General features: G+C 39.1%; 2 protein-coding genes across 3 annotated transcripts in view; both read right to left on the bottom strand.

Moving 5' to 3' along the window:
- The window catches only part of HDH (histidinol dehydrogenase), a 57,049-nt gene that overhangs the window by 14,812 nt on the left and 27,989 nt on the right, over positions 1-14,248 (bottom strand). The gene's annotated exons all lie outside the window — the stretch shown is intronic.
- LOC149141749 (uncharacterized) lies at positions 1,025-2,434 on the bottom strand. Its single transcript, XM_089449374.1, has 3 exons — positions 1,932-2,434; positions 1,560-1,775; positions 1,025-1,434 (listed from the first exon to the last, which is right to left on the bottom strand). Exons 1-3 carry the CDS (start codon positions 2,308-2,310, stop codon positions 1,265-1,267), a joined length of 765 nt encoding a protein of 254 aa, XP_089305500.1. The 5' UTR covers positions 2,311-2,434; the 3' UTR covers positions 1,025-1,264.

The raw sequence follows: 14,248 nt of genomic DNA on the forward strand, positions 1-14,248 counted from the left end.
GTCTAAACGCAGGCCTAGCACCTAGATCTAGGACGCAGTCATATTGTGAAGAGATGCCCTAATTCTCTGCGCTATCAAGGAAGACAACCCTCATCTAATACGTTGTCCCAAGGGTGACCCTAACTGCAGTAAAAAGGCTCCCTAACTCGTTGTCTTAAAGATGCCCTAACTGCAGTCAACAAAGGCTACTTAGCCGCAGCAAAGAAGGGACCTGTTTAGAGGTTTTCACCTAAACGCGGGCTGAGTATGAAGAGGTAAGACCACAGGTCTGTTGAGGCACATTTTATGGATATGTATCTCTGTTTTGAGCAGGTCGTGAAGATTAGGAAGGGTTGGGTAGGCCGCAGGCCTTAACACCCCATATTAGGGCATCCGTAGGACTGTTTGAGGGTAGTTAAGTACTCAGATCAGCAATGTGGAGGCAGAGGATACTTGTGGAGGAAGTTGCAGCTGTTTAAGGCACTGTGTGGGTATGTTTTAGGGCTGACATAGGCCACAGTGATGCCCTAACCAGAATACAGTCATAACAACAATGATACATGGAACAGCTATGATACATGGTGCAGCTATGATACATGGGACAGCAATGGTACATGGTGCAACATTGGTACAGCAATGGGAGCAGCAATGAGTACATGTTGTACAGTGCAGCATAGTGCACATAGGAGCAACAATGCATAGCATGATGTACAGTGCCGCATAGTGCACACAGTAGTAGTGATAGTGCAGCATGGTGTAGATCAGTGTTGCTGGACATTGGTGCAGCAATGGGACAGCATGGTAATGATGGACATATTGCAGCAGCAGGATGATGAGGTACTGCAGCATGCATTTGGGTGCAGCATAGTGCAATGAAGAGCTCAACATAGTGCAGCAATACAGTGATGGGTACAGTCATGATCAATGTTACTAGACTCGGAATCGGCAATAAATCGGCGAGGCAAAAGAGCGAAGAGTTTTAATCGGATCGGGAAAAAATCGGCAAAAAATCGTTGAATTCATTAAATAAAAATATACACATATATTGAATTAAAAAAACCATTTTTCATTAATATTGGGTAAAGGCATGTCCAAACAATGCATAATATCAATAGATGTCCAAAATATCATGAATAAATAAGTATCTCATATATGTTATGAGTCCAAACATGATCCAAAGCACTGAGTCTTGAGTCCTTAGAAGCATATGCTTCTAAAAGTTTACAAAAAAGTTAAAAACTGCATACTAATCAGAAAAAAATCAGCAACTAAGAGTCTAAGACTCTTAAGAGTGAGAACTAGAAGCGATTCCTTCCACTCCTTCGCTTGCTTGACTCTCAAAGTTCTCCAAGTCATGAAGGCTTAAAAGAGGAGGCTCATCTAATTGAACCCAGTCTGCCGCATTTGTAGCTTGCAAATCTATCTCTTCAAGGTCGATTGGTGAATGATCCATACCTGTCATTATCATGAGACATTGAAATGTGAATTAAAATTTCACTTTGAAGTTTGAAGTTTGAACTTTAAACTTTAAAGTACGAACTAGATTATGAAACCTTCAAATTCAAGCTCTCGAATCTCACCTTGTATTTGTTTGTTGCGAAGTCGTAGATTGTAATGGACAAATACAAGGTCATTCAAGCATTTTTGTGTCAATCGGTTGCGCTTCTTAGAATGTATTTTCTCAAACATGCTCCAGTTGCATTCACAACCTGAAGCACTGCATGCTTGGTTTAAGATTCGAATGGCAAATCTCTTCAAATCTGGTGTATCACTACCAAAGTTTTGCCACCAAAGACCTAGCAAGTGGTAAGGGTTTGTGAGTAGAAGACTAGAAGTACTAAATTAGTAAATTGTAAAAACTTAAAAAGAAAAGAAAATTTAATAAAACATTTAACATACAAAATAAAGTTTAAACAAATTTAATGAATTGATGGAGCCTTCAAGCTGGGTACCTGGCAACATCTTAGACCTTTGTCTTATAGCACTGGTATAGGCAAACAATTTAGATGGTGCCCTATAATCTTGTAGTTGGGAAAAGACACGACTTTGTTGTTCTGGATCAGGGAAGCACCTTTCCACGCATGTCATAAGTCCTCTGCCAACCTCCCCATCCTCATTAAATTTGCTCTTATCATAAAAATATTGTGGGTTTAAGAAGTACCAAGCAGCATGTAAGGGGGAATGCAATTGCCTATCCCAACGTGCATCTATAATGTCCCAAAGAGGCATATACTTTGTCTCATCATCCCCATATCTTCTTTTGATGGCCTCCTTTGCGAGATCCATCACCTCATAAATGTAACCCATAGCGGGTTTGTCACCATCAACCATCCTGAAAGTTCAAGCATTCAAATTTAAAGAAATATGAAACATTGTAAATAAAAAGAATCTTGAAATGAAATTTAAAAAATGAAAAAGTTAAAAGACTTGAAGTACCTGAGAACTCTAACAAGGGACTCCGTCATAGCAATAATCTCTTCGGCGTCTTTCCAGAAGCCATCATTAAACACAAGTGCAGCAATTTCGATGCCTTCGGGGGTCTTGGAATGTTTAGATCCCATCCACTCAGGTCCCAAGAACATCCTCTTCAGATTTATCTTTTGCTCAACCACAGATTGCAAAGATATGAAATTTGTTGCAAATCTAGTCACTGCAAGTCGAACAATTTCTTTACCTTCAATGTATATTCTCATAGTGTTTAGGACAATAGTGTGGTTGTATAGGTATTTGGCTATGGATTTTGCCTTTTCCACAACCTCATGTATCCAATGAAGCTTACCAATGTCCTCAAGTATTAAATCTATGCAATGGGCAGCACAAGAGGTCCAAAAAATAGTGGGGTGCCTCATCTCAAAAAGTCTACCAGCAACCATATAATTAGCTGCATTATCGGTGACAATTTGTACAACATGTTCTTCTCCCACTTCTTGAACGACTTCCTCCATCATTTCACAGATAAGTTGGGCAGTCTTAAGCTTGTCTGAAGCATCCATTGATTTGAGAAACATTGTGCCTGCGGGACAAGATACAAGGAAATTTATTGAAGTTCTATTCCTCTAATCTGTCCATCCATCACTCATGATGGTGCACCCTGTTTCTACCCATGATGAATGAAACTCAGCTAGCACAAGCATGACATCTTCAACACTCTCTAACAACATATCTGTCCTAAGGCTCTCTGATGTAGGGGCTTTGAACCCTGAACCTGCAACAGCAATTGCATCAATCATAGCTTGCCAATAAGGACTTCTGGCACAGTGGAAAGTTATGTCAGAATAGTACCAAAAGTTAGCAATGGCCTTCCTTGCCTGACTATAGATATTTTTTTCCAACCAGTGCCATCCAAGGTAGGTTGGGAACCGGGTTTTGTGCAGGGAGCAAAAAAGGTGTTTATGTTTCCACCTCCAATGTTGAAGGAAGGATTTGAAGGACTCGCATGGCTTTGAGTTTGACTTGGCCTTGGAGGCATGTGTGGAAAACTTGGGAATGGCATTGAGGATTCAACAGATTGAGGTGACATGGGGCTAGTGGCAGAAAAAGTATCAACTCCAACAGTTCCTATTTCAGTATTTTGCTTTGCTTTCTTGGCATTATGCTGCTCTAACATCTCAAGGGCCAAGGCTGCTTGGTATTTGACATTGTCGTCAACCTTGCCGCAAAGACCTATATCATGGCCAGGTATTTGTGCAAGGTGGAACTTGAATCTATAAATGCCTCCACTACATTCCTTTTTGCAAAATTTACAAAGGAGCTTGGATTTTCCGGGAATCTTGTCACAATAAGCCCAAGCAAAGTCCATCTCACTCGGCATTGTTGTTGCTTTGAACTTGCGTTTAATTTGTGGCTTCTGTTAAGATTTGGAGTCGTGGCTTCTATTTAATTTGTGGCTCCTGCGAAAGACAACAAAAAATCAAATTTAAAAATCATCCAAAAATTTAAAATATGCTAGAAATTTAAAAAATTAAATGAAGACAAATGTCAGTAAAGTTGTAAACATATAGAAATGTTGCCTTTCAATAAAAGTAGAACCCTGTGTTGGAAATCTAGATTATTTCTCTCTCTAGTGTACTTGTGCTGGGGTTTATTTTTCTCTGTAGGGCTGCATCTCTTTTGGCTGCCCTACTGTTGTTTAATAGTTAACTCTTTCTTCGATCATGGATGAGAGCATTAGTAGTTCAAATATAAGGCGGAATCAAGAAGACGTGGTCAACATAAGGGCCAGACCATGATTTATGTGAAGATGAAGGGACTTCTGCTGAACATACTGAGTTCCAACTTCCAACTGTCAACCTGAACAGAGAGTGTTTACCTAGGAAAGTAGGGCACCTCCAATCCAGAGAAGGAATTTTGATAATATTAAGTTCTCAGCTCTGAGATCCAATTTCTGTTGTTTTGATAGTTTTTCGACATACGAAATTGCATATATCAAGAGGGGAACAAACTTTCTGTATATAATATATATGACGTTTGAAAGAGCTTTTCTCAATGCATTCTCACGCCTGTCACAGTTCATGGTCACTTATAATTTTACATCCTAAAGCACATTAAAAATTAAATGGGGAACATTGATGTTTTAGGCTTTTAGCCATATTAAATGTTAATCAACAACTTCAAAACTATGCTAAGTCTCCTTTCATGTTTTAACAAATCTACCACTCGGTCATACTTCAGTCTTCTAGACTCTATATGTTAAGTTTATAATATATATGTTAAAACTTAAAACTTAATATGTCAAGTCACTGTCAATACCGAATACGTAACCGTTCAAACTTCACGCAGGTTACCTCGGTCCTCAAGGCTGAAGGCGGCTCACGCAGGTACTCAGCAATCCGGCTCTGCGGCGTCGAATGTGGCTCTGCGGACTCGGGACTATGAATAAAATGACTGTAACTCGGCCCCTTTTCCACAGAGATAGCAGTCCCGTGCAAGGTTGTTTGTATAGTCTTCTAAACCGGCAGCAGGTCGACCCCTTTTCTTAATACTCAACCTACACAAAAGACTGTATATTTATATCAGTCCACTCAGCCAACAGACCAGGGAGTTCATGGTCACTACAACAGGTATAAACTCGGCATAATATGATGACAACTTAGCCAGTGAATTGTGACCCTTTCCAGCAACTCGTGCAACATACTAGGATGAATTCGGGCCTCTAAAATAACTGGACTCGGCCCGACTTTAACACTCAGCTCTTAGCTAGCAAGGAAGGTATACTTGGCCAGCAAAGAGAGATGCGCCCAGCCTCTTGGTATGGTAACCTCAGCTTGAAATGAGAAAGAAATTCAGCGCCAATCGACAATGAGAAAGTTAGAAACAATGAAACAGCGCTATCATGTAACTGATATAGTTATAAACACCTTACCGCCACAATCCAAAACCCAAAAACCGATAAAAAAACTGGCGGGACTCGCCAAAAAAACGCAGAATCGGCTAAATCGCCAGACTCGCGAGTCAAACTCGCGTTGACCACGAGTCAAACTCGGTCAACGCGAGTTGACTCGCAGAGTTTCCAATCGGATCTTTTCACCGCCGAGCCGAGTATGACTCGCGATTAATCGCCAAAGTCGGCAATTCCTGTTTCACTGGTCATGATTAGTGATGCAGCATAGTGATGATGGGTGCAGCATGGTCCATCACAGTGAGGTGCACCATGATGATGAGGTGCAGCACAATGATAGGTGCAGCATGGTGATGGAGTCACTTTGGAGAATCAGTTGAAGCAGCATGTCTTCAACTGCGTTCAGCTACCTCATGTATCATCCTCTTAGAGATGATCTATGCTCTTATTTAGATAAGTCAAAGTGTTGACTTCTGTTGTAATGTACTATCTCTCTCTCTCTATCTCTCTCTCTCTGCTGAAATATTGAAGAACATAGAAGAAGAATTGATCAAGGGTTTCCCCACATTGAGGTGTGTCCCTGGCTAGCGCCACATCTTGTGTCCTCTTGTCTTGGCTTGTCTTCTGCGATTTATGTTTATGTTCTACCTGCAATTTACTATTATGCCAATGTGATTGCTAATCTGGAAAAGATATTGAGCTAACTGTGAAAATTGAAATAAATTGCTCTAAGCATAGAACATACCTAAAATTAACAGTTTACCCAATTAAATGAGGTTGCTTGTGATATTTGGGAAAATAAATGATGCACTTCTTTGGAGCAAGGGTTTGTCAATGTACCTGGAAAGAGGGAATTAATTATGAAGACATCTTTGCTCCTGTTGCTCGCTATACCACCATTTGCTCTATTATTGCTTTAGCTGCTAGTCAAGGGTAGACTCTCCATCAGATGGATGTCAAGAAAACTTTTCTCCATGGTGCTCTTCATAAGGAAGTATATGTTAAACAACCTCAAGGCTTTGAGGTACATGACAGAAGAACCCATGTATGCAGATTGAAGAAAACACTCTATGGCTTAAAGCAAGGCCCCAAGGCCTGACATTCTCGCATTGACAGCTAGATAGTAAAGTTACGATTCACGAGGAGCAGTGTTGATCCAAACCTCCACTTCAAAGTTGTACAAGGTTGATCCAAACCTCCAATTCAAATTTGTACAAGGTATGCATTTGATTTTTGTATTATATGTTGACGTTTTGTTTTTTTACATGTAATGAACTTCTGATGATTTAGTGCAAGAGGGAGCTTTCCTCTGAATTTGAAATGAAAGACCTTGGGATGATGCACCTCTTTTTGGGCCTGGAGGTCTGGCAGAGACCTGGAAAAATTATTCTCTCCAAAGTGAAGTATGTTGTAAAGCTATTGGAAAGGTTTGGAATGGTAGAGTGTAGATCCATCAACACTCCCATGGAGATGAACTTCAAGAAACTCTGTGGTGATAAAGTTGGACCTAATTTATCTGATCCATCTAAGTATCGTCAGTTGATTGGACAATTGATGTTCCTAGTGAACACTCGTCCTGATATTTGCTATGTTGGAAACATCTTGAGTCAATTCATGACCAAGACTTTACATAATCACTAAAGTGTTGCTAAGCATGTGCTTAGATATTTGCATGGGACAATTAATTTTGGTCTTCAATATATTGTTGGCAACATAAAGTTGCATGGTTATATTGATGTTGATTGGGCAGGCAACATTATGGACAAAAAAAGCACTTTAGGATGTTGTTTCGGTTTGGGATCTGCCATGATCTCTTGGATGAGCAAGAAACAGAAATCAGTTGCTCTCAGTTCCACAGAAGTTAAGTCTATTGCTGCTAGCTTAGCTAGTTGTGAAGTTGTCTGGTTAAGAAAACTCTTTGGAGAGTTATTTGAGCAAGTCTAGATACTACAGTGATATTCTATGATAATATAAGTGGGATTCAATTGTTTGAGAATCTTGTATTTCATGACAGATTCAACCACATCGAAATCATATATCATTTCATTCGAGACATGGTACAGAGGGGAGCAATGAGACTCCACCATATTTAGACTGGTGAGCAAATTGTTGATACACTTACCAAAGCACTGCCGGAAATTTCTAGTCTTCAGAGATATGCTTGGATTAAGGGATGTACCTCTTGTGGGTTTGAGACACGACTGATCAAGAACATTGAGATGTGTGCTCTTCCCCCTTGGTTGAGCTCCTAGGGATGAGGAATTGAGCTAGTGAGCTCCTGAGGATGAGGGACCTCCAATCAGGAGTATGCCCCAATCATGCATCTTGTTTCCCACCCATCTGGCCAATGGGTGTTGGCTACTTGAGATCGGATGGTGATCCTTACCAGTCATGGTAAGTTGTATCTCGCTCAAGTTCGAAGATGTTGGTGTTCTTGAACAGCATAGATGTTGGTGTTCTTGAACAACATGGATTCTTAGCCTTTGAGCTGAGCTATTGTGGATTCTTAACCTTCGAAGTTCGAGCTGAACCCTGAGCTATTGTTGATTCTTAGCCTTTGTTTGGCTGAGCTTGGATTCAAGGTGGTAGCAGTGGCTCCACTGCCATGAGTAATCTTCTTTAGATTTGAGAATGTTTTGCATGAGTCATGATGATTTGACAAGTATAGCAATTTTGGCTTTAGTGATGGAAATTCCTCCCTAGTTGAGAGGGAGTGTTGTATTTTTGAGCAACTAAAGAGAAATTTCCCTAAAAATCACTTTATGTGGTTAACCCCTTTCACCCTTGAAGAAAATTATTTCTCAAGAGCAAATTATTTCTCATAAGAGCAAAAGTTATTCCAAAATATTTTATAAAGCAATTAGACATGTGCAAAATAAAATCACTTAAGTTATCTAATTCAAATGGATCACTCTAGGAGCTTCCAAAACACTTAATTCGAGGAAGGGATTTTGCCTCAAAGATTTCTATATATTGAAGAGAAGCCTTCATTTGCAACACATCGAGTTCTCTCTCTCTCGCTTTGGTGATCTAGCTCTCGCATTGGTGATCAAGCCCTCACATTAGTAAATTATCTCTCTTATTATCTGGCAGATCTATTGTTTCGCAGATCTATTGTTTGGCAGATCTATTATTTGGCAAATCTATTGTTTGGCAAATCTATTATCTGGCCGATCTATCGTTTGGCAGATCTATTGACAGATCTTAGAACTCTCGTTCAGCTCTCGCACCAGTGGTTTCTGCTCTTGTTATTTGTTGTTGTTAATGCTCTCGCTCCAGAGAAGTATTATTGCAGTTGGTATTGCTCTCACACCAGAAGTATTTAGCTCTTGTATTGATCTCACTCCAGAGATATTTTATTCTTGATATTGCTTTCGCACCAGAGTTTGATTGCTGGTATATTGCCCTCGCTTCAGTAGTATTCTGATCTTGCATTTGGAGAATATTGCTCTCAATATTTAGCTCTCGTATTTGTGCACTTTGTTCACGCACTTGTGTCTACTATTGTTTTGGAAGCCTTTGGAGGCTTATGGTGATATTTTGAAGTTGTCATATTAAAAAGGGTTGTTACTATTGTTATTTGTAAAAGGGGTTTTGTACTCTGATTATGTATCTCTACTGGATATTTGAAGATGATCTAATAGAAGAGCATTTTAAAAAGGGTTTTCCCCCATATAGGGGTTTTTCCCTGGCCTTGGACCAAATCCTATGTCTTGTTGTTCATTGACTGTCTTCTATGGTTTATGATCTTAGAAATTAAATTTTAAATCTGCAAAATTTAACATGGTATCAGAGTTGTGGTGAAGATAAGCTCAAGAACAGTAAACTTAAGGCAATTATCTACTGAAAGACCTTATTTGTTGCTCAAAATACAACAATAGATCAGTTCAGATGGCTACATCCTTCTTCAAGGACAGCGAGAAATTGACAGGGGCTTCAAATTATGTTGCTTGGAAACTCAGACTGGACACCAACTTGGATGGAGAAGATGTTCTAGAGTATGTCCAAGGAGGTGTACCCCAGCCTCCTGAAAATGCCCCTACTGCTGCTAAAGCAAGATACAAGAAAGGTGAGATCAAAGCCTGCAAAATTATCATTGATTCTTTGAAAGATCATCTTCCTACCTGTATCTCTAAACTGAAGACATCTAAGGAAATGTATGACAAGATTGTTGGCATGTTTGAAGTCCAAAATTTGAATCACATCCTTGTACTAAAGAAACAGCTCAAAGATATCAAATTGAATAAGGGAGAATTAATTCAGTCTTATTTTATAAGGATTATTGAACTCAAGGACCAAATTTTGTCTGCTGGTGAGCCCCTGTCTAATAGGGAATTGGTACTTCCCTTGATGGACTTCCTGTAGCTTGGGAAGTATTCATTACTACTATCAAAAATAACAATGTTCTGCCAAGTAGGAAGAATCAAGGGGCAGAATTCAGAGACATGAAGAAGGAGAATCATCTACCTTTGCTGCACAAGCAAAGAAGAAGAAAGGAAAGGGAAAATCTTCTAAGCCAAAGTCCAAACCCAATTTTTTCAGGAAGAGCATGTGGAATGTTGAATGCTTTAACTGTCACACATATGGGCACAATGCTCGAGATTTTCTAGAAAGAAGATCCTCTTCTAATCAGAGGAGTAGGCAGCAACTACAATAATTAGTCTCCTGATCGAAAAAGGAGGAATTATGGAGGAAGAAGATATGAAGGAAGAAGCAATGCTCGCAGTGATCGTGATCAAGAGCCTCGTCCTCAAAAGAGATACAAAAATACAAGGTATGAAAATAATGTTGTTGCTTCTCAATCTGAGTACTTTCTGATTTCAGCTTTGTCTAGTGCTTCTCCTCCATATTCTTTAGATAGTTGGTTAGTGGATAGTGGTGCCTCTAGGCACTTCTTTGGTTATAAAGAAGTCCTCTCTAATTTGGTTGAGAGGGAGATTGGTTTAAACATTATGCTTGGAGATAACACTCGGTGTTTTAAAATCCGGCCGGTTTGAACCAGTAACCGGTCAAACCGACCAGTTAGCAAGCCCACCGGGTCAAACTGGCTTAAAAACCCGATTTACCTCCTCATTTCGCCTTTCTTTTGCCCTAACTAGTCGATTTAGGATGGAACTGGCCGGTTTATGGTCAAACCAGCCGGTTTTGTCCTAAATCGGCTGATTTTGTCCTCAACTAGCTGGTTTATTGCCAGGGCAACTATAACCCCCACAAAATGCATTTTTGTGAGTTTTGAAGCTGTTTTGAGGGAAATCTGGGGTTGTTTTCCTCCAAAAATAGTCTCTCCAAGAAAAACATGCTTACCCTCTCATTTTCCTGACACATCTCAACCCTAACAATGTTGGCAATTAATGGTAATGTTAAATTCTTAAAGTAAAAGTGACATTTCCTTTAATTTTCATTTTCATCCATTCACTTAAATTTTTAACATTACCATGAAATGACTCGAGACGTTTGAGAGTGGTTTCGACCTCACTGGATTTCATATGGAGAAACTATAATTTTAAATTTCACTCAAAATTCAACAAACTTAATGGTTTTCAGGATTTCATGGTTTGGGGGTTTGCAATGTTTCCATTTGATTCTATCATGCGTGAGGGTATGAGATTGGCATTTGATCAAGAGCATGAAGCCCTTTAAGAACCTTGATCATGGTGGCATTGATTGTTCAACTTTGTTGACGTTGGTGGTACTGATTGTCGAACTCATCTACCATAGCCTTAACAAGAATGCACCCTTCACTGAAAGGAAAACAATTGGTTAGGCATGCTAATCTTGTTCTACCACATTATGAGGTTGAGGAGATGAACCCTTCACTCAAACCAAAATCATTGGTTAGGTATGTTAAACCTTTTCAATTTCTATCATGTTATAAGGTTGAGAAATCCAAGTTTGAAGACTTTGAGATAGATGATGTTCATGTATCTCTTGTTGATGATGTTTATGTATTTCTAGTAGCGTTGAATCAATGATGAGTTTCATGAGTGACCATGTTGATCAGTGATTTGTAGTTTTGATATCTATTTTTGCTACTACTATTAAAGTTGTAGAGGAGTTTTAGGAGTCCTCAAACTCGGAGGCATATTATTTATGAGCTCATGTTGATGATCTCTTGTCTAGTAGTGGTGATGAGTTTGATCATGAAGAGGAGTGATCATGTTGTTGATCACTGATATGTAGACTTGTAGTAGTTTAGTGACCCCACAGCTTAGAGCATTGTTTTCGGACTCTAGAGGCCATTTAGAGACTCATTGATTAAGTATTTTGTTGCGGATATGTATTGCACTCAATGCCATTTTGATATATTCACCTTTACATGGTATATAGATGAGCAAACCTTGCATATTTTGGCTTGGAATCATGGTTTTAAATCCTAAAAATAGTTTTTTTTCATTAAAAATTAATTAATTAATGTATTTTTTTAAACCGGTTCATTTAGACCTGACCAGTCCCGGTTTGAAACCCGGTTCATTAGGTGGACCGGTCCAGTCACCGGTTCCGGTTTTTAAAACATTGATAACACTACATACCCTGTAAAAGGGTTTGGTTCAGTTTCTTTTCATTTGGATCTTGGAGAAACTATTCATCTTCAAGATGTTTTATATGTACCTGGTCTAAAGAAAAATCTTGTATCTATATCTGCTCTAGAAGATAAAGGAATGAAGGTGGCTTTTATAAAAGGAAAGGTGTTAACCTGGCCAAAGAAAACAAACATGAAAAATGCTTTTACTCTTGGATCGAGAGTCGAAGGGCTTTACAAGGTCAATGGGAGACCTATTAAAGTTATGGCTCAAGAATGCAATTTCAATCAGATCGAGTTATGGCACCGCAGATTTGCTCATCTTCATTATAAGGCACTACCCAAAGTAAAGAAGATGGTTTATGGAATGCCAGAAATCCAATCAAAACATGATGGTGTTTGCCCTGGTTGTGAAAGTGGAAAGAAAACAAGAGGGCCTTTTCCCTCTAGCAGTACCAAATCTCATGACATCCTGCAACTAATTCATTCATATTTGTGTGGACCTATGCTAGTGACATCCATAGGTGGATATTTGTATTATATCACCTTTGTGGATGATTTCTCTAGAAAAACGTGGATATATTTTCTAAAGCACAAAGATGAAGGCTTTGGTATGTTTAAAAATTTCAAAACATTGATTGAAAACCAAACTGGAAGAAAATCAAAGCCTTCAGATCAGATAATGGAGGAGAATTCAATTCAAATGAATTCATTGACTTTCGCAGAGAAGTCAGTACCAGGAAAGAGACCATTGTACCATATAATCCTGAACATAATGGTGTGGAAGAAAGAAAGAAAAAAAACTATCATGGAGGTTGCTCGTGCCATGTTACATGATCAGAATGTGCCAAAGTTCCTATGGGGAGAAGCTGTGAACATTGTCATATATGTACACAGAACAAGACTCCTGAAGAAGTATTCACAGGCAAGAAACCTGATGTTAAGGATCTTTGGCTGTCCTGTTTATTTTCATGTACCAAAAGAAAAGAGGAACAAGCTTGAGGCTTCAGGTAAGAAAGGTATGTTTGTGGGCTATTGTGAAGATTCTAAAGCATTTAGAATTTATATACTTGGTCAAAGAACAATAGACTTCAGCAAAGATGTAACATTTGATGAAGATGCAGCTCTTGAAAAAGTAAGAATTAGTCCTCCTTCTATCTCTTCTAAAAAAACAAATGATGATGTGGATCCCTCTACCCATGAACCTAATCATGAGGACCTAGATGAACCTGTTGAGCCTATGGATCCATTAGATCCTCCTCCATATAGGAAAAGGCCTCTATGGCTTCATGATACTCTACAGGATGCTGAAAAACATACTGCTCCCAGGGGCACTTTTAGAGAAAGCAAGAAGCCCAGTCGATATCAAAACTATGTTGTTGCTATGAGTTTCGTCATACAGAGTGAACCTCAATCATTTGAAGAAGTAGAAAAGCACCAAGTATGGCAAGATGCCATGACGGAGAAATATGAATCCATTATGCAAAATGATATATGGGAAGCTGTTCCTAGACCTCAGTGCAAATCAGTAGTGACTTCAAAGTGGCTGTTCAAAATAAAACATGGCATGGATGGCAGTATTGAAAAATATGAAGCAAGTTTTGTGGCTTGGGGATTCTCTCAAAAAGAGGGAATCGATTATGAAGACATTTTTGCTCTTGTTGCCCACTATACCACCACTCGCTCTATTATTTCTTTAGCTTCTAGTCAAGGGTGGACTCTCCATCAGATGGATGTCAAGACAGCTTTTCTCCATGGTGCTCTTCAGGAGGATGTATATGTTGAACAACCTCAAGGCTTTGAGGTACATGACAGAAGAACCCATGTATGCAGATTGAAGAAAGCACTCTATGGCTTAAAGCAAGCCACCAGGGCTCGGTATTCTCGCATTGACAGCTACTTACTAGTACATGCACTTGATGCAGGTGCATGTACCGAGGAGTGGGTGTATGCACACTGGCTGCTGAACTTACCAATGATTATTATTAGTGCCTCCAATCCAAGTGTAAAAATTATGCAAGCTTTTCATCAGGTTGTTGTTCTCATGTGCAAGAAGGATGATTTTGGTGTTCAAACAAGCCATGATGCCTACGGGGTATTTGGTAGGTTGAAACTTGACAGCATCCCTCTGAGCACCCTAAAAATCCAAATAAGCAAAGAATTTTGTAGGTAAGTTTTCCTAGTTCTAAATTGCAAATGAACAAAGATTTTTTTATTAAAATTGAAGCATTAATGTGATTTTTCTCAACAGATATTTATTTACTCTCCTGTGTTTTTCAACTTGGTGATTATGATAATCATATTTTGTTTGATATCATCTTTAAATTGTGCATAGTTGGATATTAAAGATGTTTATGGACAACTGTTGTTAAATTCCCATGCTACTTTCAGTCAACTCATAACTCTATTCA

The sequence above is a fragment of the Pinus tabuliformis genome, chromosome X (assembly GCF_031772625.1).
Source record: "Pinus tabuliformis cultivar Carrire ecotype Pingquan chromosome X, CPIR1, whole genome shotgun sequence".
Lineage (NCBI taxonomy): Eukaryota > Viridiplantae > Streptophyta > Pinopsida > Pinales > Pinaceae > Pinus > Pinus tabuliformis.

Bases quoted from the DNA above. Each gene is read 5' to 3' on its own strand.
- LOC149141749 (XM_089449374.1), bottom strand. From the start codon at position 2,310: ATGGTTGATGGTGACAAACCCGCTATGGGTTACATTTATGAGGTGATG. The intron at 1,776-1,931 runs GTACCCAGCTTG...ACCACTTGCTAG, and splicing joins AAGGTCTAAGATGTTGCCAG to GTCTTTGGTGGCAAAACTTT. The intron at 1,435-1,559 runs GTGAGATTCGAG...TGATAATGACAG, and splicing joins TCGCAACAAACAAATACAAG to GTATGGATCATTCACCAATC.